The sequence below is a fragment of the Poecilia latipinna genome, unplaced genomic scaffold (assembly GCF_001443285.1).
Source record: "Poecilia latipinna isolate Pla-1442-1.1 unplaced genomic scaffold, P_latipinna-1.0 Scaffold115, whole genome shotgun sequence".
NCBI lineage: Eukaryota > Metazoa > Chordata > Actinopteri > Cyprinodontiformes > Poeciliidae > Poecilia > Poecilia latipinna.
The window spans coordinates 42,413-66,101 of NW_015112731.1; the positions used below are offsets into that span (position 1 = coordinate 42,413).

General features: G+C 39.9%; 1 protein-coding gene across 1 annotated transcript in view; it reads right to left on the reverse strand.

The window, feature by feature from the left end:
• Window positions 1-23,689, reverse strand: part of snd1 (staphylococcal nuclease and tudor domain containing 1) — a 190,478-nt gene that overhangs the window by 39,983 nt on the left and 126,806 nt on the right. Inside the window, exon 18 of the mRNA XM_015028139.1 lies at window positions 4,176-4,317. Within this exon, the coding sequence (XP_014883625.1) occupies window positions 4,176-4,317 (142 nt within the window). The remainder of the gene's footprint in view (window positions 1-4,175; window positions 4,318-23,689) is intronic.

Below are 23,689 nucleotides of genomic sequence, written 5' to 3' on the forward strand. Positions count from 1 at the left end.
GTCTAAAGAAAATATTGCGATAAACGATAATATTGTTTCAAGACCTTTCAACACTGATTTAATGGAAATGACTAATAATACAAGCGATTTCCTGATATTTATTTTCAAAAGAACACATAACACTGGAACTGATTAAATAAACAAGACAACCAAAAACAAAAATAAAATGGATTCTCAGCCTCCATTAACAAAAAACGTACTTGAATAAAAACTAAACAACATGAAGCCAAAGTGGAAATAAATCCTGCATTCAACCAAAAGAGTGCAGATTATGAAGTCTGTATACTATATTGCCCTTCAGTAATCACTAGATTTAAATAGAGAAGATGGGCCATCTGACTACCTAATGCAGTAGTTCATACCACACGATTTTTTGCCCCATTTTCCTCTTACGACAATCTTAGATCGTTGGCCGATCTAAGATTGTCGCTGGTGATTTCGTAACCGATCATCCTGTATTGTGTGTGGTGTGTTACGGTAGGTCGTCGTGGCCGCTCCGATCTAAATCAGGGGTTTTCCCCGACTGGGAGCTTAACGCTGAATGTGACAGGTAGCCAATCAGAAAGCGCGGATTCTCCTCGTGCTTTCTGAGGGGAAATTACGAGGGAAATCCCGAACAGCTGAAACAGCGCAACCCGAAGTCCAGCGGACATCGGAGATATGTGGAAACATTAATATTTATTCAACATTGCGTGCGAAGACTATAGAAATGACAAGGGGAGGAGTTGGATCCCAATTGCTACCGCAGTTGATAAACCCGGTAGGTTTTCAGCTGTTCTTCGTTAACGTAACATAAATAGGTTATAATTATTTTCATTCAGTCAGGACTGTGAGCATGTGACAGGTAGATTCTAGTAAAGCATTGATTAATGCCTGATTTTAAAATTAGTTAACTGGACTTGCAGCCGTTATTTTGTGCCCATGTGGCTGGACACCACACGGCACTACGAACCCGATCGAACCGTTATACCGTAGATTTCTGTTGGCTAATGTGTCTCTCAGGGTTTGGAAATGGGCCGACAACTCGTGTAGTGTGCGCTGGACATTAGACTAAGGAAATGAGGAAGGGAGGGTCAGTAGAGAGCACCGGAGCTGAGCCTTTTTTCATTCAGTGTCATCAACAGAAAGAAAAAAGGCCGGAAGAGACGATAAAGCCGATAATTAAAATGAGGTCGATAGGTTTAATTATCGTCCGATTAATTGATTTATGGTTTATCGCGACAGGCCTAAGTGGATGTAAAATCAGGTAAAATTTGATTCAAAGTCTTGAGGATAGCATTGGATTAATGTACTAAAACAATTGCAAAAATAAATGTATGAATGACTGGCCTCTGGTTAATATGATACAACCAAAATATTTTACACGTGGTTGGAGTTTCGCTATACAGAGTCAAATGAAGCCATTCGAAATGACTCAGATCATTAACATGGGCGCGCATGAGGAAGCCACTTGTGTATTTCCTTTTAAGATGGCCCATTGTCATCTGCTGTAAACACTAAAGTGTTCTGCTTCACACTGGATCTGTGTGTGTAAACTTGCTCACTAAGAAATGTTGTGGGGTGAGGGGTGGGGGCATGTAATGATATTTTAAAGCACTCAGCTCCTGTGATTTTACAGCCTCTAACACTTTGATGTTCAGCTCAAGAAGTCCAGATGACTTAATGCAGCTCTGAGTGCGCACCTGCAGAAATGAAAGGAACCGTGAGGCAGGAGAGGAGGAGGAGAAAGTGGAGGAGATGGAGGAGGAGAGGGGTGGGGTGGGGGCAAGCAACCCAACAGGAGAGGGAAGCAGAGGGGCCGAGGACCAGTCAGGTTTTACTCCCTTGCTGAGAACATCAATTTTTTTTTTCGTTTTTATGAAAGCACCCAATAAGCTGCTTGTTGGAAGAACACAAGCCAATTAAATGAAAAAAATAAATATATAAGAAGCCGCCAGCACTGCTGGATCATCTAAAATAAAGGCTTTTTATGAGAAAAGATTGAATAACTCATAGCTCTCCTGTCAAAATGCACTGAGAGCAGCAATATGGGAAAAAAAATGCTGTTTGTGTACAATTTTACATGGCGGGAAATGTTGTATACACTCTGTTTCCTGCTCTTCCTTAATGTCCTAGATATATAGAGAACTTGAAAAACAAGACGACGAGCTATTCAGTGCTTATTTCTCCTAACGGCCACAAGTGCCGCTAGTGGCATTAACCCAAACTTCAGGGTTTGGACTTGTAAAGTCAAATTTCTGGCCCTTCGTTGTAACGCGATTCTGAACCATGAAAGCCCAGACAAAAATCAGAGCATCAATCCCGACTGACTGAGGCAGCAGCACCGTAGCCGGAGGCGGCGCTACGGTTTTGATTTGAATTTATAGCTCACGGCAAGAGAAGGAATAATGTTATATTTCCACATATTTCAAGGAGCACTGGAGATTTTAGGGCGTAGAGATGAAACCTAGAGAGAACTGCAAACTGAAAGGTTTATATATGCTTCTTTATGAACAAATGAGATCCTGTGAGTTGTATGCTTTGAATTAAAATCTTGTTAATTGAAGGTAAATTTATTAATTATGTTGGGGGAGGCAAATGACAAGAAAAAGAAAAAAAAAAGATGGGTAAAGTCGATTTCATGGCCTTTGAACGTCTACATCTATTGGAGACAGATGAGGGGGCAGGAGTGACAGGAAGGCTGGGCAGCTCCCATGACCTGGCAGTGGAGACAATTTATATGAACAGTTCAGATCTGTTCCATTATGCAAAAAAATAAAATAAAAAATCAATGTGCTGAAAGTAGTTTTTATTGAATCGTCTTATTACATGTGAAACTGAGCACAAACTAACTTAGAACGCACACATCTTGAATCAAAAGAAGCTAATTAGTCCTTTTTTTGCTACAGCAAACTCTCTAAATGCTTCTGGTTTTGCCTGCAAGGATAATTATGCTGTTATTTAACGACTCTTGGAACACACACAAAAAAAATAAAAAAAATCAAACTGTACCAAAACATAAGCTTGGCCTGCCTTTAGATACTCTTGATCAAGGTTTCAGGCATTCAAAGCAGCATGAACGCATGCACAACAAATTGGCAATTAATGTGAAAGAAAACCGGTTTTCTTGATTTCTTCTGTGATTTTCTTTTTCAAGTGACTAAAAGCAAAGCGGACGAGTCATGGTGTAATAATTGTCACTTCCCAGAGCTCAAAACGTGAGGCGATATACTCCGAGACACAGCTTAAGAGTTTTGTGCCATTTTTATTGATTCCAAAATCGTAATAGTTTGGAATTTTCTTCTTTTTCCAAATAGAATAAAATTTGACATTTACTGCAGAGACTCATTCAAAAATAGCCAATACCCTTTCTATTTCTGCATGATATCGGTCCCAACGAGAATTACGGTTCAAATACCCTGGTGGAAAATTAAGTGATTTTTGCACCAAGTAGGTTTTCAAGTGCTCATTGAGTTGAACAACTTCTGGAAGATTAAATGCGTGGAATCAAGTTGGACCCCAATTGTTAGCGCCTGCAGCCATCGCTCTTCATTACTGACGACCATTTATTAGTAGAAACAAGAGGGAGGTTCAGTTATTGGGTCTCCACTAGTGAGAGAAATGTTGGAGGTAACAGATGCAGTCAATGTCTTTGCGGCAGAATTAATTCTCATTAATGAAATCAGTGTGGAGGTAAAGAAAGCAGAGCAGAAAGTTAAAGAACCCTGGTCTTCACTTTTCTACAGAGACACTGATTGTTTCAATACAAGCAGCCGCTGCAGTAAGAAGATAAGCTAAAGTGTACAAATGAATATTTTACATAATTAAAATCAGTCAGCCTCCTGGTGCTTCCTCTATTTTATAATTTTTGAGCCACATTGTAACAGTATAGTTCTTCTCAAAAGTATTTCTAACCTTTCACATTTTGTCTTGTTACAACCAGAAAATGTAATGTAGTTTATACGACAAGTCAAAGTAGTGAATAACTGCGACACTGAAGAGGGGTAAGAAATATTATTTATTAGGAAGAAAAAACTTAAATGTTATACTAGTCTTTACTTTTACTAGTATTTTTCCTTTCCTTATCCACTACTTATTTTGACTTTACTGGCTAACAGCAAGCAAAGTTTGTGCTTGCAGTGCGACAGGATGTGGAAATGCATATTAAACGTATTAAAACAGAGAAATGTCTGTACCCGTCTCCACATCCTGGGCGTAGAAGTGCAGGGTGTCGGTGATTTCAGTCACATATACGGGTCTGTAGTTGGCCACGCGTTCCTTCTCCTCAGAGACGTGCACAACCTCCTCCACAGGTTTCTCCACGTAGTTGGCCCAGATCTAAGAGGGGGGAAAAAAAACACAGTTACAGCTCAGTTATTCCAAAATTTGACTTACAGTTCACTCAATAAACCTGAAAATGCTTTGTGATGCAAATACGAATAAATATCTCCCTCGACATCAGGGCAGACATGGGACATCTAGAAGTTATGATGAGGTTAACTTCAGCATCATCAACTTGGTGATAATGTCACAAGCCGGATAAAAGATACAGCCACAGAGTTTCTTTCACAAGCACAGCAGTTCAAGTTTGTGTGTGTGTAAGCAGGTTGGATCCCTTCTATGCTGCATCAAGGTTAGTTCTCCCTCACCTCCCTTGGAAAAACAGAGGGCAGGCGGCTCATTAGGGAGAACAGCTTTGCCTTGGGCCACAAATCAAAAAGCATGGACATCAGTAGGTGTGTGCGTGAGTGTGTTCGCAGAGTGCAAGGGGTGCAGTGCACTGAGTGGGTGGTTATTAACACAGAATGTTACGTGTTTGTGTACAACTTCAATAGAGCAGTGGTGTTAAGCACGTATTCAAGCACAAGATGGCGAGGATGAAAGGAAACTAATAAACTCCCCGTGGAGGAATCTTTGGACGATGGGGTGCACCAAAGCAGGAAGTTCTAAAGTCGAGAAATGCAGTGGCGCTTTGGGCGTAAACTTTCTGAGGGGCTGCAGCAGCAGAACTCGGTGCTGTTTATCTGCTGGCAATTTAGGAAGGGTTTTATTTTTAAAAAGGTCAGATGAAGAAGAAGAAGAAAAAAAGCCCAGGAATATCTGGTTGGTCATTTGATTAGCTGCGTTCTTCCCCCCCATCTGCCAAGAACTACAACGTTTATTTTTCTTAATTTGCATCTGACTGCTAATTTGTGTTTATATGCAGATAATTGAGCAGGATTTATAGGAAAAACAGATTTTAACCCTAAAAAGACAGCTCTCTCTCGACCTTCAATGTCAGAATGAAGAAATTCATATAATAGAACTTGAGTTCATCCGAAAAAAAAAAAGCTTAAAAATGAAAAAAGAAGCAGAAATTTAAAAATAAAAAAAAAAAGGAGAAAAGAAGGTCGACAGAAAATAAACAAGCTGAAATTTCAGGGATTGAGGGCAAGCAAGGTTAATGAAGAGCAAAAACGCAGCCACGCTTCACAAAGCCCAAGATCAAGCAGGATTTTTGCCTCAGCACCAGGCAGGTGTGTGCAATATTAGCATAGCAAACATATGCGGCCGAATGCACACATTACTGGCACGCCGACAAACCCTGCAATCCACCGAGTCCCGTAATAAACATGCTTCCCACATTCTGAGGGAGCCGACATGACAAGGCTTTTAATCAAACCTGCAGCACCAATTAGGGATGACAAAGATTAGGTGTCACCGTTCATTAGCCCGGTGGCCATCACTGCAACACTTTTACAGCGGTAGCAAGTGTTGGAAATCCGGGTAGGACATGATGTCCGACTGCAAGGGTGCGTCAGTCTCAAGGGGGCGAGAAATTATTAGTTTATAAATAATAATAATAAAAAATTTAAAAAAACCTAATTTCTACTGCTTTTGTTTTTAAAGTTCTTTTCAAAGAATGGAAGACAAAAAGCTCCTTTTAAAGCAGTACGACAGCCTATAAACAAAAACACCAACTTTTTTCCGGCTCCCAGGTGTCCCGAACAGCTTCACCGGTTCGCATTATTCTGCCTGCAGTAAAACATTTGTGGGGAGAGAAAGACAAACACCCCACAGCTGCTGCTGCTGCTTTCTTTGTTGCGCCTTTATGAAACAGCATAAAGCGCTGTGCATTCAATTCATTAGTTGTGTCTAACGCTGCCAAAACGCTGGTGATTAGAATGATTACAAAAGGATAAAAAACTTGTTTTGCATCCTGCCTGAATGCACCATTAGAGACGCTGTAGTCCAAGTCGTTTTTTAAAAAGCGCAAACTCATGCACACGCGCCGCCCGGGGCTGATGACCTTCCGCGAGCAGCCAACCGTCCTGTTTGTTCCACTTGAATGCAGGTACGCGACGAGGCAACTGCAGCCGCAGACGAGAGCCACCAAGTTGTCAGACTTGATGTGAGAGAAAGTGGGGGGGGGGAAGAAATGCACCTAAATGCGCCTAACCAACAGGCAATTAAGCTGGAGTTGAAGGGAGAACAAGTCCTAATGATGGAGACCAGGATGACCTTCATGGCAACTGTAGAATGAAGAACACATTTACACCCGAGAGAGTGACAAGTTAATCTGGGAGGGTAATGTGATGATGGGGGAGAATGTTGCTTATATGCTCAATGGTGGCAATCAGAATCGCATAATAAAAGATAAAAGTGTTCAAGCATGTTTGATAAGAGTTTGGATGTTTCCAACTTGAAATTATGACTCTGTTTCTTGGCTTTTTTGTCTCCCCTTCGGCAAATGTGTTTCCTTCTGTTTGTTCTCTCCGGCCTCTCTTGTGTGCTACCAACAATGAATTTATGACCGGTGTTTCTATAAAGAGGGATGAAATGAAGGAAAGAAAGGCCAAGATGAAAGAATGATAGAAAAAAAAGGGAGAAAATAGAGAAGAAAAACAAAGGGAAAAAAATAAGGCAAAGGAGCGACAGGGAGGTGGGAAAGAGAAAAGACAAAAGGAAGAAAGGAAGGACAAAAAATGGTTTGAAGTTGGGAAGGTAATGAGAAAAGACAGTAAGAACAAAAGGAGGGAAGGAAGAACAGAGACGGACAAAGGAGGAGGCAAGAACAGAAAGATGGAGTCACAAATTACCAAGAACAGGGAATGAAAGATGTAATGACCCAGAGATGGCTGCAAGAACACAGAAGGAAAGCAGTTAGGAGGTATAAATTCAGACCTGGAAAATACTTTTCCATAGTTTTCCAGAATGTTTTAAAACCCCAGAGGAAAGACTTGCAAGGATTACAAGCCCATGTAATGAGCAACACAGCAAAACTTGTGGATAACGCCCTCAAAACTTGGTAATCACTCTTACTTGGAACTGCTTGGTGGATTGGATGATTGCACCTTTTCACAGCGATAAAGAATAAAAACGAGGCAAGACATTCCATCTTCTCCACTCCAAACACTCTAGCTCTGTGGGGGAGCTAGTTTTCATCCCGGAGGATGGAGCTATTGGATCCTGGCTTCAGAATTTCATGTGGATCTCTCGCTGCATCTCTACTGCGGTCAATGTTTTGTTTTTAAGAGAAATGTTTCCCCATCCCCTCACATTAATATCTATCCCTTATTGCCCAATCAGAGATCTTTCTGTAGTTGCCACAAGCAGAAAGTCCACAGTTGGGATTCAATTAAAGCAATCTTCAACTAAGAAGTTAAAGATTTAAAGATTGCATACCAATTTGTATGGTCGTAAAGTAAAATATACCTGCAGTTGAGCAGTTTTACAGAGCTTTACTTTGAGATACTCCACTGGCTGAAGTGCGGCTCTTCAACAGCAAGCAAAGCTCTTCTTCAGGTAGTTAAGAGGTCTGCCAACTGGCTTGGGCTCAATTTATGGAAATATTTATGGCTTGAAATGAACAAAGTGTCCCCCAAGACCGGGATATGGGCGTAACGGAACAGATTCACACATTGGAACACAAGTGGATTAATATCCACACAGTTGGATAACTGTACACACATTATGGCAGAGGAAGGGGCGAGAATGAAAACTGAGTCAACATGGTAATGAGTGTGAGGTGTTACATGTAGCATGCATGACAGAAGATGCCAGTATAGATCCAATTGAAGTGTTATATATGGTTACTATGTATCAATATAAATCAATCCCTTTCAAAGAAGACAAATATTATAAAAAAAACAAATGGTGGCTAGTATGGGTTGGTACAATTTTTGTGTGGCCTCTGGCTGGCTCAATATATATATATATATATATATATATATATATATATATATATATATATATATATATATATATATTTGGAAATTACCTACTTACCTAGAATCATATTTGGCAATTTGAAGGGTTTATTTTCCATCCAAATTTTGTGCATGGATGTTACATTTTATTAAAATTACAGCAGAAATTTCTCAAGAAGTTGGACTTAACTGGTTAGACCACAAATGCCATAAATAGTGTTGGCGAGTCAAGAAATAGACTATAAACCATGGAGAAATGTTTTTTTTCTGCTATTTTCCCAAGATGCTTAGGATTGAAAATCTTATGGGTCTTCCGCTGTCAATGCCTGTTTTATCACCCGAGTAATATCTATGAATCATCTATAGGCACACCATGCATTTCAAGTTTACAGGAAGGCCAGTTTCTAGTTTTACTGAAATCAAATTCCATATCTCACAGGTGCAGAATAAAAACGGTCCTTCTACCACAGACTTCCTGGCGTTAAAACATGTTAATCTTTTACAAACCGCAAAAGGAACATTGACTCTGATTTTATATTAAGGTAAACACTGATTATTATTCTTTGATATTAAAAAGAACTCATTGGAGATTCAGCCTTCCTTTCGCAAGTGCCAACAAAAGTTAATGCAGTGACGGCAGCAATACCCAGATGAGTCATCCGATTCCAACACACATCAGCAGAGGAAGTAACTCCATCAGAATAAATGACCCACTTGTGTATAACAGAAAAAGAAAATTGAAGGACCTGTGAACCAACTAAAAGATTGGGAAACACACCCTGGGTGCATTTTCTTGCGTGGCTTTTGCGTAGCTCTGCTATTAATTCATCACGTAATCAGCTGTGGAGGACAATTGAAATCAATAGGGCGGTGTTGGTCATAAAAGTGCCCTTTGTTAATCAATTTAGCCTCATTATGTCCCTGATGAATCTGTTCGAGAGAGAATGATTCACTTTTCACACACAGGAGTTAGGGGTTGAGGTGGGGAAGGCTCTGCTGTCGGACGCAGTGGGGTCTTCGAAACTCACTACGTATCCTACACACTCATCTCTCTACTCATTAATACAGACATATACGCATACATGCAGGGTAGTGGCAGAACCCCACTGTTATGAATTGTGGGCCCCTCAACTGCCATGCTTTCAGACTGCTCAGTTTTAAACTACAGAAAAGGTACCTGAACATTTCTCTGAGATTTTAGATCAAGAACATTGTTCCCTCCACATCTCATTGATACAAGATTTAAAAAAAACAGTTATGTTTGTTATTTGGGCCAAGGGGAGGATTTGATTGGCATGCTAAGAGCTCATTTAAAAAACAGCGCCGGTGTCATGTTAATGAGTGCTCCAGGTTTGTGAAGCAGAAAGGTGGGCGACCCCGGATTTCCTGTTCCTTAACGATGTTGTCTGTATCGACTAAACAATTAGAGGCGAGGAATGATCAACAAGACAGACAGCTGCTTCAGTCAGATCCCTTTGCCTCATCACAACCACAATAATTACAATGCAGACGGTTGGACTGTTTCTACAGAATAAACACTCATCATCGATAAGGTTACACACACCATAAGGCACAAACAACTGACCATTCAGAATACTGGAATTAAAGTGTTTTGTTCAAATTGAAGCCCGACGCCAAGAAAAAAGTGTCACGTACCTTAGGAGAAAAAGGAATATATGTAGAAGATTTACAAATAAAAATACTGTCTTTTTAATAGAAAGCATTTCTTTTACAACAAACAAAAAAGTAAATACTGTCCATGAGGTCATTTCAATAATGATGCACACTGAAGTAGTCATAAATGGTTCATACACTTTATTCTCTAATAACACCAATGCAAACCAATATGACTCACCGCCAGTGACTAATATCATGAGAGGCTGATTTCAGGTAAGTCTTTGAAGCGCACAAAGGCAAACCCCAGCTTCACTGTTTGAAAGGAGAGTTACCATGGCCCAGCACTTGGATTTACTGCCCGTTTTACAGTGATTGGGTTGTATATTGTTGCAGAACGCTAAGTCACTGCAGCGTCCACGTCTGCCTCAAACAGAACACCTTTCCTGTGAGAACATGCCTCATCAATCTTGGCTGGACATTAGAGTTGAGTGACAGGTGCTGGGATGGCCAAGTTGTTCTGTTCCATTAAAGTGAAAAGACATGAACCCATTACCTCTGGGACCATGAAATGCCCGTCTCTGGGGTTCAAAGAGGTTAGTGATGTCGCACATTAACCCTGGCGGCTCAGATAAAGCAGCTTCAGCAAAAGGATGAAGCGTTTAAGGAAGGGGAGACTTTGGAAAGACGATTTGTCTGGTGTTCAAGGTTTTTATCCAATTATAAGTTAATTAACGGCATATACATTAAAAAGATCACAAACAAACGGGGTGTGGCTGTGACCTTGGGAAAGTGGTTTGGGTACAGACTCGACTTAGTAGCAACATAGTTCCTGTCAAACTGAGATAACACAATACGACTGGTTATTGGTCTGCAAGGCCACATAACAGGACTTGGTAACAAAACATGTCAAGCTGCAGACAGGCTTATTTCAAAACAGTAAAAACTGAAATCACACAGCAGCAGTAAAACACGTTTAGAGAAACTCTACTTTTTTTCCCCCATGCCAGACACAATAAGGAAACAAGAATAAATCAAGAGATTATGTAAGGCAAAAGCAAAAAAAAGAAAAAGTATTACATACTTAAACTAGTAAAAAAAAAATATTTCAACACCATGTATAATGTGCTGGTCTATATAATGCTCAGTCACAAATTTAAATACAAAATAAATGCACTTTAGTTTGTGGCTGTAGCATTCAAAAATGTAAAGTTCAAGAGGCAGCCATACGTTTGCAAAGGATGGTAATTGCGTAACAATCAGGTCCAGAATGATTATGGCCTGTCTGACTGCCGCCAGTTAGTTTACCTGTTTGGAGGCATGCATCCATTTCACTCAGCCAGCTAAAAAACTGCGCAGCTCGGATATAAAATAGTGGCTTCTGATTTAAAATGTAATCAAACATGTAATGAGAGCTGACAGTTTCAGGCTGTGCTCCGTCTTAAAGACGGTGTGCTCCTTTCATCTGCAGCTGCAGTCGTCGGATGAATGTTAAACTTAGTAAAACAAGTCGACAGATCGGGCAAATTTAGAGATGATTTTCGCTCCTGGTAAATTAGTGTAATAATTCTTTTAATTAATTTATTTTTTCTTTTTTTTTAAGTTTTGCTTCCCAGATGGTGCACGTTTCTGCAGGTTGAAGGCAGTAAATTAAAAACTTTAATTCAGCCAATAGACTGAATTAAACAGACAGAAAGCTGACAGAAAACTTGAAATGGACAGAGGGCTGAGTCTCTCAGATGTGGTTACTTTAGCAGATAAATTATGTATTAAAACTGAACAGGTGGTGGGGGACAGACAGGCTGTTTTTTTTTTTTTTTCTTTTTCCCCCCAGAAGATGGGAGAGAGCGAAGCAGCTGGGGAATTCGTAACAGAGACCACGGAGCAAGCAAAGGAGCGAAGGAGAAGGAGAGAGAAAGAGATCCTCCCCAGCTTCGTATCACAGCCAACAGATGTTCTCCCATCAAAGAGGCAGCAGGCAGGCAGCGAGGCTACTCAACCCCGGCTTACACGCCTAATGTGACCCCCACTTACGCTGCCAAAACTCGCATACAGGCAAGCAGACACATACGAGACGGCGAGGGGCTTGAATGCAACCTGAGGCTATCATGCAGGGCACTGGCAAGGTTTTTTTTTTTTTTTTTTTTTTAAATCGACACAAATTGATCCTCCTGAACACGACTGCATCAGCTGGAGGAGGAACGGGCTTGTCGTCACGCAGACAAAATGCAATTAGCATTAAACTCCAACTTGCACCTGTCAAAGACGGGTGCTATGAACATGAGAACCGAGAGGGAGCATAATGTTGCCATAGAAACAGAGCAAATGGGTGAATAATCAAAGCGAAGCACAAAAATAACCTGTACCTGTGCTAACGTGCTTAAAGGTGCCACCCTCCTCCGCTGGCATGGGAGACCAGACGGCTGAGAGGATCGGAGCGCCGTATGCAGATGAGACACACAACAGAACCACCACCACCACACACACACACACACACACACACATCTTCCCCGGAGGCAGTCGCTCCGGCATATGGAGCCTTACATCAAATGGCCTGTTTTTCTAACCGGAGCGGTGACTGTGTCTGTCCGCGGCCATTAGAACATGATCAAGCAGAGAGAGATCACAGCAATAAAAGAAAAAAAAAATAATAATAATGATAAAACAACAGTGGGGAATAAGCACGCAATTAAAGTTCACCACTCCAAAGCACGGCGGAACACGGTTGAGTTTTTCCATTCTTCAAAAGAATCAGACAAATGATGAGAACTGAGGAGGGAGGACGAGATGGGGTGACAAGTAAAATACGTCAGGAAACAGGAAAGGTCTCCTAATGTACTGTCACCATAACCTTGACGACAAAATGAGTTGCTACAGAAAGAAAGTGGGAGGAAATGGAGACGAACGGGGCTTGATTTGGCTTTGTTTATCATGATTACAACAAACTGTTTGGCCTCACTGATTTTCAGGTATTTGGGTGATCAAGCAAGCGGCGTCTTTAGTCTCACTGTCATTTCGACTGGGCACTAAGTGATGAATGATAATAATAAAAATCGTAATAGAAATGATTGCTCGTTAGAGATGCACCGAGAAATTGTCAGGTGACGGACAATTTTCACGTTCAGCCATGAATGGAAACTCGGAGTACAAACGCGCAATACACAACCGGACAACCGGAGTGGATTCTATAGTACTCAAGTTCTTTTCAAATGAATATGTCTCCAAGGTAACAATTTCCATTTATTTCATTTCACAGTAGCAAGTAATGTAATCAAAAACAGATGGCATTGCTTTTAAAAATGTCATCTTTACCTATTTTGGCAGCAAGTGTCCTTCATATGACCTTGAAGACGTATAGGTGAAGTTGGGCTCCCCAGAAATGTGCCCACCTGCCTTAGCAGCATGCAGAGTTAAGGGGGGGGCAGCTATTTGAAACCCACGGTGTCCCCTATTCTGCTCTTCACTGCTTTTGTGTCGCTCTAGTCTATAAAATGCCTTTCAGCTCAACAGGATTATTGTCATTGAGAGGACACTCTCCAGCCGATCACTGGAAATTACTGAAGAGTTTAAGGAACAAAGAAGGGAATGGGGACAGAAGTTTATTTTGTCTAAGTATGCAATTAAAAAGCAATTAATCAGCTTAGTAATTAAAAAGGCTACATGTGTTGCCAACAGTTGCCATGGCGACATCTTTTTTTCTTCTTTTACAGGGTGGCATTGTTGCTTCTCGAGCTTTTCTCTGCAGATGATTTCTGATGGATGCTGGTGGGAGCGAGGCAGTGGCGGTGGCGCTGACTCGCAGACTGACAGAGGGGTTAATATGGCAGCGCTAAAGAGCATAGAGGGGTGAAAAAAAAAGCAGAGAGCAAAAAGTATGAAAATAAAGAAAGGAGAAGGACACAGCGCTAAAGAGAAAATCTGACGTAGTTCAGGTCTGAATCACTTCCCACATGTCGTGTTTTGTATTATGATTCAAATGCCTGACGTTTCTCTTGTACAAGGTTTCTTTTTCAAATGAAGAAAAAAAAATGGTGAGATAATCACAATCCTCTCTTTGAAATGTCTTTAAAGGTTACATTCTTTTACACACCGGCAGATAGCCAGAATTAAGTTTGTGGGAGTTGGCGACTCATTTTGACTTTAAAAAATGACAAACATACATACTCAGATAAGTATATCGGATAATACTGAGTGACGCTTTTTTTTTTTGGATCCCATCGTTGTATGCTGGTCAAAGTTTGCATTGGAAAATTATGTTCTTCAGAATATGCTCTAATCCAAACAAGGAAAAAAAATAAATAAATAAATTAGAGCTCAAGAGAAGCTGTGTTCTCAAGTTCAGCATTCTGTTTTAACCAAACAGCTAATGTTTTCTAAACCTCTATGGTGAAATGATGTAAAATTCCCTGGAAAACCCAAACTAAAGGATAAAAAAAAAGATAAAATAAGGAGATGCAAGCAGTAAACACATTATATATATATCTATATATATATATATCTATATATATATCTATATATATATATATATATATAGATGGAACAGGAGAAAAGGTATGAAAAGAGCCAAGCACAACAGTGGGAATCTGAAGTGCAAGGATGACGAGATTCTGATTACATAACTGTCTCTCCCCAAGGCAAGAGAGAGGGAAAGAAAAAGACAGCGGCTCTAAAATGCACAAAAAACACACACCCAAAACTAACAGAGTAGTCCCATTCTCTAGATGTAAAGTGTTTTCTGCAGGCAAGAAAGCATCGAGCTGAACACAGTCTGACCTAAATTAGACGGGAACCCTTAAGAACTCACTCAGATCTCTCCAACATTGAGACTTTTTTTTTTCTCTCAGGTAACTTGAAAGTCCTGTTGAGGACACGCCAAGCACTGGCACTTCAGCCATCTTTTCTGTAGACTAATGAGGGAAAACGAATCGGGCAAGATGCACTGCAGACTGCTCACATGGAAAATGTAACCAACGTACATGATTTTACAAGCCTCTTGTTTGGATTTAGATTATATAAAAGCAGGCTGTTAAAACAGATGTGTCCTTAGTGAATTCAGAGATTGAGGTTAAAAACTGAAAACGTCTGTAGGGATGTAATTTCCTTTTTTATGCAAATGTGCTAAAAATCCTTGACCTGCTTCATACTGACCTATTCTCTGAATATCAGAGTTTTAAATGCAAGTCGAAACAAAACGTTACCTTGCACTGAGACTCAAGTAAGAAACTCAACCAAACACTTGATTTTTTTTTTCCACAAAACTTTACATTTAACAAGTAATATTTAATTTCTGTTTGGGATTGGAAAGGTTTAGCTTAAATTAGAAAAGTTTTTGAATTGAACAGTATAAACAGTAATATACAGCATGAGTTGGAAAAGCATTAAGCTTCATACTTAAAGGGATGAAAGGATAAACGGATTAGATGAATTGATAGATGAATGGATAGATAAATGGATGAATGGACATTTGGATGGGTAGGAGGGAAGCATTATGAAGGAATAGAAAGAAGGACTGGATGAGGGGGAAAACAGGATGGTAGATGGAAAATGTAGGATTGGTGAAAGGAAGAAAAGTTGGATGAAAGTAAAAAATTAATGGACAGATGTATGAAAAGAAAAGAGAAGATCAGATGGACAAACAGTTTAAAAATGAAAGCAGAAAATAAAGAAGGACACTGAATCAAGGAATAAAGTAAAATTATTTTGGAATATAAATTAGTTTTTTTCTCCTCATACTTATTCAAAACTGGAGAATCCTCAAATCAAATTCCAGACATTTACAGGAACCCGGAACATGTTCTCTTTCGGAGTAAAATGCACAGGCACACACACATTTAGATGCCCTTCTTCAGCATCCTGGCAACAACTGATTTCTGTGAAAGAAACTGATTAAAAACCACTACGCATAATAAACCAAAATGCAGTCATGTAGTCTCTTTGTGGCAGCGCATTAGAGCGCATGTGGAGGTAGGCAGATTAATAAATAGGATGCCTAATTCAGGGCTTAGATTGTGAAAGTGTAAAAAGCAGATGGGGGAATAAGGGAATCAAAAAGACAAAGAGGCTGAATTAAAGATGAGATTGGGAAAGAGGAAAAACAGGGGTTGATAGTGTGCAGGTACTGGAGCAGGAGCAAATTAATAAAAAGAAAGAAGCGGCGGAGGGGTTGAACAGAAGAGGACGACGCACGAGGGACGCAGTCGGAAGGTGAACAGAGGAGAAAGAATAAGCAAATTCATTTAGGGAAAGAACTGGCTGCTCAACCAAGAAACAGCCTGACAATGTGTCTATGCGCAGGTAATAAAGAGAACTGATGAGGCGTTTGTGCCCACTTCAGCTATACGGCAAACTTCTCCTCTCCTTCCATTGCTAAAAGTAGACTGGCCTCATCCGTTTTAGCTTTGCATTATTTTGACAAATATTCCTAGCAGCTAAAGCACTCTCAGTTCTGCACTTTGCAATCCTGGGTCATCACTTTCCATTTCTTCTAAAGTTCTAACCTAATAAAACTAAACAAAAAACAAACAAAAAAGTTTTACTCATTTAAAATAAATGTGTTCTGAAAATATTCCCTGTATGTTTAGAGGACTAAATCTTTGTAAGCCCAGCATCTCTACAATAGTTTATTTTCTTTACATTTCAGGTCTCGGTACAAATACCGACTTAATTTACAGTTAAAAATTGAAAAAAGAAAAAATGTTTGCATTCTTAAATGCAAACATTTTTTCTGCTGCTTGATTGCAAGAAGTATAATCATTACTTTGATCCAAACATTTTTAGCTTCTCCACCCATATCGGGCATATCAAAAGGCAACACAAACTTGTCGTCTTAAACAGATATGTGATGCATCATCATTTTCTAATTGCTTTGTAACTAAAAAAAAAAAGAGAGCCTTTATTTATTAAGCAGAACAAATGTTAACCTAACCAGCAAGGAGAGAACCTAAATGACGCCCTCAAGAAACAAATATTTGCCATTTCATTAGACAAGAGGAGACCAAAAGAAGTAAAGGCATGGAAAATATAAGGGAGGGATGCTTCAGTGGCAGCCCACATTAAATAGAGTTAAGTGTGGCTCCAAGCACAGGCCTTAAAAAATGTCAAAGTGTGTGTAAATGACTATAAATTGCCTGCATCTTATTTTTAGCCGAATTGTGGATATCACACTCTGTCTTGCTTCATCCATGATTAAATTAGAACTATAAGAGAGCAGCCCTGAAGCTGGGTGAAAATGTGCATATTAAATGTTTTAGCATTTCCTTGATGGAACAAGAATGCATAAATGCCAATCAACTTCAGGGGAAAATGTCATATTTGCATGGGAGGAGGGAAAAGGAAGGAGAAACTGAGAGGATGATGGGTAAAATTCTCAATTAAAAGCGTTGCAAGAATAAGGAAGTGTCATTGTCGAGTGATGGTTACTTCATCCCTTTGTAACTTCATACTTAAGAAATCTGGGTTATGTTGTAGCTGAAAAAAATTTGGTGTCAAGGATCAAAGAGCGACTGAATTGAGACGTCACTTGTCTGTTCTAAAAACTATTTAACAGGATTTTCTACATTCGATTCAGTCGACTGTAAGAAAACGTTATTTTATGTCACCAACTGATCTTCCAGCATGATTCAGCTTATATTTGGGCTTGACCATGGGTTCTAATTACTGATATAAATGGAGGTCAAAATCACAAAAACTTAAGATAGCATAGTATATAATATTTAGCAATTACAGAAATTGACTGTGTGAGATTTGAACATTTTTATAGCAATTTATTTCCATCAGTAACTGAGAAAGTGGGTAGAAATTGGTTGGTTTACAACGGGAAAATGAAAGCAGTCGAAGACAAAAACAAAAAAAAAAAACTGCAGAAAAAGTAAACTTTTATATAAGGCAGAGTCATTGTAGTTTCAGGACCTTGCAGTCTCTGACTCAGAAACTTGTTTTTGTACCCAAGTATGAAAGAGTCAGATGTGACTCAAAGTGGCTCCAAATGAAATTTGGCATAAACCAACAATGATCCCACCACACAGGAGAGAGAGAGAAAAAAAAAAAAGCAGGGTGGATTAAAACGAAAAATAATCAACTTGTTCCAATGGTCCGGTGCTCTGGAGGTTTGGGTCAGAGCCTCCCAGAATTGTACACATTTCATTTTATCGGAGGTATAAAGGAATCGGCTACAACAACTCCCCGTCAAACCAAGTGGAAAAGTGTTTCCTCACACACTCCCAAGAGGAACTAGTCCAAAAAAAAGAGAGAGGGCAAATAATCCACCAACCAAACTGTAGTCCTTCACTATTTTAATCAGCAGAAATGAAGGTGACAATAAGTGAAAAAAGGGAGTAAAAAATGGGGCAAGACTGACTTTTTAAGCAGTAGGAAGGCCTCATGAGCACATACCACAGGTGTTTTTCCCCACTGTGGTTGATGAAGCTTAGTGTCAATCTGCTGTAATATATAGAACTGCATTAAAAGAAACCACCCAAGATATTTGCATAATAACGAGCTGAAGATGGTGAAAAACCTGCACATCTCTGATCTGAGGAGAGCTGCTTGATTGCAAGAAGTATAATCACCATTACTTTGATCCATATTTAAACCACAATTATCTAACAGTTACTTAGTGAGTCTAGAAATAATACGCTTAATGTATTCAGACAAAGTGGTGAAAAATGGCAATATCATTTTGATAATCGTTCATTTTCAGTCAGTCAGGCTTACAGTCCAATAAACCAACCATCCCTCCATACACTCAATCACCCAAACAACCCTCCATCCATCAAACCATTCAGCCAGTCGTCCACCCACCCATCCAATCAAACACCTATCCATCCATCCAACCAACCAGCAATCGCTTCACTTGAGAACCTGGCACTAGTGACTTTTGGTGTCTGTTCCAGATGTGGATGCACGTTACATCTCGATTCATATTGGAAAATAATCGTTTTTTTATCAATAAAATAGTTGTTGTTGGAGCCAAACTAGAAGCTGATATTCAAAATGTATTAATCCCACAGAGCCATTTCATAGCATGCATGTGTTTCGTGGCTGTCTTGGGATTAGAGGGCAGACATTAATACATGTAAACAACAAAAAAAGCAAAACAAGATAGAAACATACAACCAAATACAAAACAATAAAGTGTGATGCACAGAAATAAATCAACTAGATGGAAAAGAGTAGGAAGAAAACTGACCAGGCAGGCACATCACATATGCACAGATGACTAAACTAAGAGGCCTACTTCTGAGTGTGTGCTTGTTCCTCAGGACTGGACTGATGTCCTTGTGCCTTGATGCATCTTTCAGATGACATTTAAAATGTCAGCATGTAATCCTGCAACTCATGTAAATGTATAATTCAGCAAGCAGAAGGTGAGACTGCTCAGACGTCATTAAGGAGGTCTTAGTTTCTTGCCTATGAAAAAAAAAAAAAACTAAATAAAGCAGATTTGTGCCCTTGACTTTGCAGGTGACTGCAATATGCATGGTTGCACAGTCAGTCAGATGGTGAATGAAGCACATAAAGATGGAAAGAGTATTTGTGTGTGATTTTGCAGGTCTGTGAGTACAGGTGACAGACTGCTGAATTTGCAGCTCAGAATTGGGGGGGGTGGTTGGATAGAAAGATGAAGACCAGGAGAGAACTGGGAGTTGGGGTGTAAACAGCACACACACATCAGCGGGTCCACTGATCTCTTTCTCCGTCATTCCATCTCTCTGCCTCCGGGCACTAAGGGTCCAGCTTGCCGTCTAAAGTGGGGGGGTGTCCTCGGAGAGTGAGTGTCTGTGCGGAAGTGTGTGTGTGTGGTGTGCAAAGTCTGCGCAGGCTTAAAGCATGTTTGAGTAAGCAGAAAAGAGACAGTGAGAGTATGGTGTGTGCATGTGTGGCGCTTCCTTCCATCTGCAACCAAGTTAGTGTGAGCAGGGATGTGCACACAGCACACTGAGAATCAAATTATGTAATCTGTCGGCCATATGAAAAAGCCTCTGTCAGCTCTTTGCTTTTGTGTGGTTGGTTCAGTTTTGGGCATACAACGCCGAGAAGAAAGATGACAGCAGGAGTAAAGACGCGCTCAAAGCAGACAAATCCTCATGTCATAGTAAATCGCAAACAATCCGAGCACTCGGAGGCGGAATCATGCATTGTGCGAGGAGCCGGAGAATTAGTTGCACATAATAGCGCCCAGTACTTGCCATCTTTTCCAGCGACATAATGTCCCGCATGGGTCACCTCTCCCATCGAGGCCACCCTGCGGGCAATAATGTCCCCTTGCTGTGATCCCCCGTCCTTTCACACTTGCCAACACAAACTATGCTGCCTCCATCTTGAGTGCCTACTGACACTCTGGCTGTAAAGCAATGTGTTCTCTCACTGAATGTGTTGATGATTTGCAGCACGGCACATGAGATTTGAGCCACTGATCTAAAAGGCTAGACACCAGCGTTTAGCCTAAGCCTCTTCTCTCTGGCCTCAGCTTTCAAGCCATAGGAAAAACCACGCATTACCTATGTCCTTAGGATAGTAAATGGCCAATGGACTGAACTTATTTTGAGCTTTTCCAGTCATTTTCACCACTCAAAGCGCTTTACATTAGAGCCAGATTCACCCATTCGCACAAATATTTATACACTGATGCAGATTGGTGTATAAATACATTTACATGTCTTTTAAATACATTTAAAAAGCATATATTTCTCTGGAACATAAAATCATGTTGAGAAATATCTCAAGACATGACCGTTTTGAAAGTTTTCTCTTTAATTTAAAGCCTGGCTGACGTTTGACCTGTGATTCTAAATGTCATAGTTCGTTCATAATTATATCTATGATTTTATGCAACAATATCTTAAGGGCTTCAAGCATCTAATAATGTTATGGTCTACCAGTTAAGTAATTATTCTCCCCTAACCCCTTTTGGAAAATGATTCCTCTGCATGGAGCCAAACACTTGGACAGATTCCCTCACATTAGGCTCTGGGTGGATACGAGTAAATGCCTAAAAGTGGTTAAGGTTTAGTGGCTGCATAAACCAAGACATTAGCATCGTCAATCACTTTGCTTGCTAGACTGCATCAGTTATTTGTGTTGCTTGGTGTTGGATTTTCTCTAAACAGTGCTTTTCATAATTTCCATCATCATCTGTTATGGATTAGTACAGAAGTTTTGTTGTTTAGATGCAATTTTATAGACAAACTGCATTGACGAGTTGTTTTTCTTTCTTTCTTTTTTTCCTCCAAGAGAAGGGCCTCTCTCCCCCCCGCCCTCCATCTGTCAATCTTTAAAATAATCACTGCTGCTTCCCGAGTCTCGGAAGTCTGCCTGGGCTTGATCATTTTTCTCAAGAATGCAGAGTTCAAAACTGGGGGGAACGGCCCTGCCAAAGATCGACTTCAGAAAGCATCGGAGCCTGTTGTGAAAAATGTAATCCGAGGTGTTTGGGAGTAACCTCAGTGTTTCCAAACTGACAGGTAGCAAATCAGCCTTTTCAGAGAATATTCTGGATGTTTTTCCTCCTCGTGTTGGTTTTAGGTCAAACTGAATCATCCCACACCTGCAAGCCGCTAAAATGTCTGTTTCTGTGGACGTGACAACATATTAGTTTAGGTGCATTTATTAAAGACCATCTGGCTGCTTCTTACCATCTTAATTCATAGCAATAAATCTGGGCTTAAGCTCTTTACTGCACACTGTTTTCAGAGGGTTTAGTGACCTACTTTTTAGACTTGGAGGAGGGGGGGAATCACATTGTTTTATTATTGCTATTTCCTAACACATCAAATTTTATAAATGTAGAGATCAGTTGACAGCAGCATCAAGTGGGAACAAATTTAGTCAAACTTTGGAGGGCATTATAGTTAAGTAGTAATTTAAAGCATTTCCAATGCTGAATATAAATGTAAAGGAGCAAAAAAAAAAAGTAGGAACAAAAGATAATTTGAGCACTGCAGGATGAGGACTGCTGCACCATGAGTCATCGGACTCTCCACACCTGTTCACGGCTACTCACACCCCCTCAAAGTGATTGAGTCAAAGAATTACTGTGCAGAGAAGCAGAGACCTTGAAGCTTCAATGACTTGTGACTGCTTCTGGACTGGACAACATGATGCTGTGGATGTGACAAAGAAGAGCGTCGATAAAGTGCTCAAAGGTGAGATAAGACGCAGTTAGCTCAGCTCTGGCAAAGCTTCGTCCAGTGTTCTTCGAAAGGCTAAAAACTGATGCAAAATGACCTCTGACACAATGATTATCCTGGATGTCCATCTGTAGCATGACAAAGCAAAGTTCTTTTAATCTAGTAGTTAAAGGTTGCCTAGGTGACTTATTGTGCAAGTGGGTATTTAAATATTCTCAATCACATTTTTTTTTTTTTTTACTTAAATGCATAACTCAAGTCTGACAGAAAAGTCTCAGAATCTACTGGTTGTTTTCACAACACTTGCCTTCAATCAGCAATTTATCAAAATGCTTTTCTTTTTTTTCTTTTTTTAAATCCAATAAAAATCTCACTCAAAATTTAACTCGAGTTTTTTTGGATGATTGAGTGGGGAGGCAGAAGAGCTTAGAAAATACTGAAACATCTATAATTATTACATTAGAACTTCGCAGTCTTTCAATAAATAGCTGAGGTATTCCACATCCATCAACTGACAGAAGATGAAAACAAAAGTGGCAACAAAGAGTAACTCATTTGCTTTAATGTTCTATTAAGACTCCTTTACAAACCCTACAATTATTATGAAACAAAAAACAAACAAACAACAAAAACAATTTCATGCTGGGTAATTTTGTTTTCAGATTGAGAACAGCCAGAGACCAACATTTAAATAGTGATGATATGATCAGTGAAATAAATATCTGAAAAACAATTTTTGGGAAGGAGCTTCAAAATGAGCCAAATGTACTACATTATTTCGCTGCAAAAGTTTCTTTTTTTTTTTTAATGATAGTGTTGAGGACTATCACAGCTTATTCAAGAAGAGGGAAGGAGATGGAAAAGGGAAATATAAACGACTGCAAAACAGAAAGAATAGATCGCTTCAGGGTTGAAGAATACAGTGAACACAGTTAAAAAAAAAAAAAAAAAGCACTACAATTCACAGAAAATAAAGAACACTGCTGGTATTTCATTTTGTGTAGACCATTACAGAACTGAAAGTAAGCAGAAAAGACATACAATGCTCCTAGGAGTTTTACTATGCTTTTTTTAAAATCTACTATCAGTTGCTTTAAAATATAAAGTATGACTCTTCTTTTCAATTGCAGCATGACAATGCTTTTTTTAATCATTACTATCATATGTTTGGCTGTAATGTATGCCAAATGGTGCCTTAAACGTTGGGTAAATTGGTCAGGAACAATACTTTACATACAGCTGAAGAAACACATGTCACTCCCACTTCAAGTCTGCCATCTCATTTAAAGGACTTGCAGTTTTTAAACCATAAAACATTGGTTTACAGCGACACTTCCATGTATCTATGGTGAAATAAACACAATTACCTGGAATGTACTGATATACTGAAGGTTTTTACATAGTAAGTCAGTCAAATGTAGTGAGTTGCTCTAGAACCAAAACAGTTGCCCTTCGTCATGTGTTTATGTACTAGAGCGTCGGCCCTAGAATGAGGGGACAGCCAGTCGAGTCAGCTGGACGTCTAACTTTTCAGGAGGGAAAAAGAACGCTGAAACAAGATTATATACTTCAATCAGGGTCTGCCAAGGACACGTCAAACAGTTCAAAGTCAGAAAGATGCTGCTTCAAGTACTTCTGACAAGTACTGCTGATTGACTGGTGAAGCATAAGGAATGGCAGCAGCAGTTCCCGGATTTAGACTCCCCCCCCCCCCCCCCCCCGGGGGTTTTTTTTTCCCCCCCCCCCCCAAACAAAAGCCCAACCACAGAGGGGGCCGGG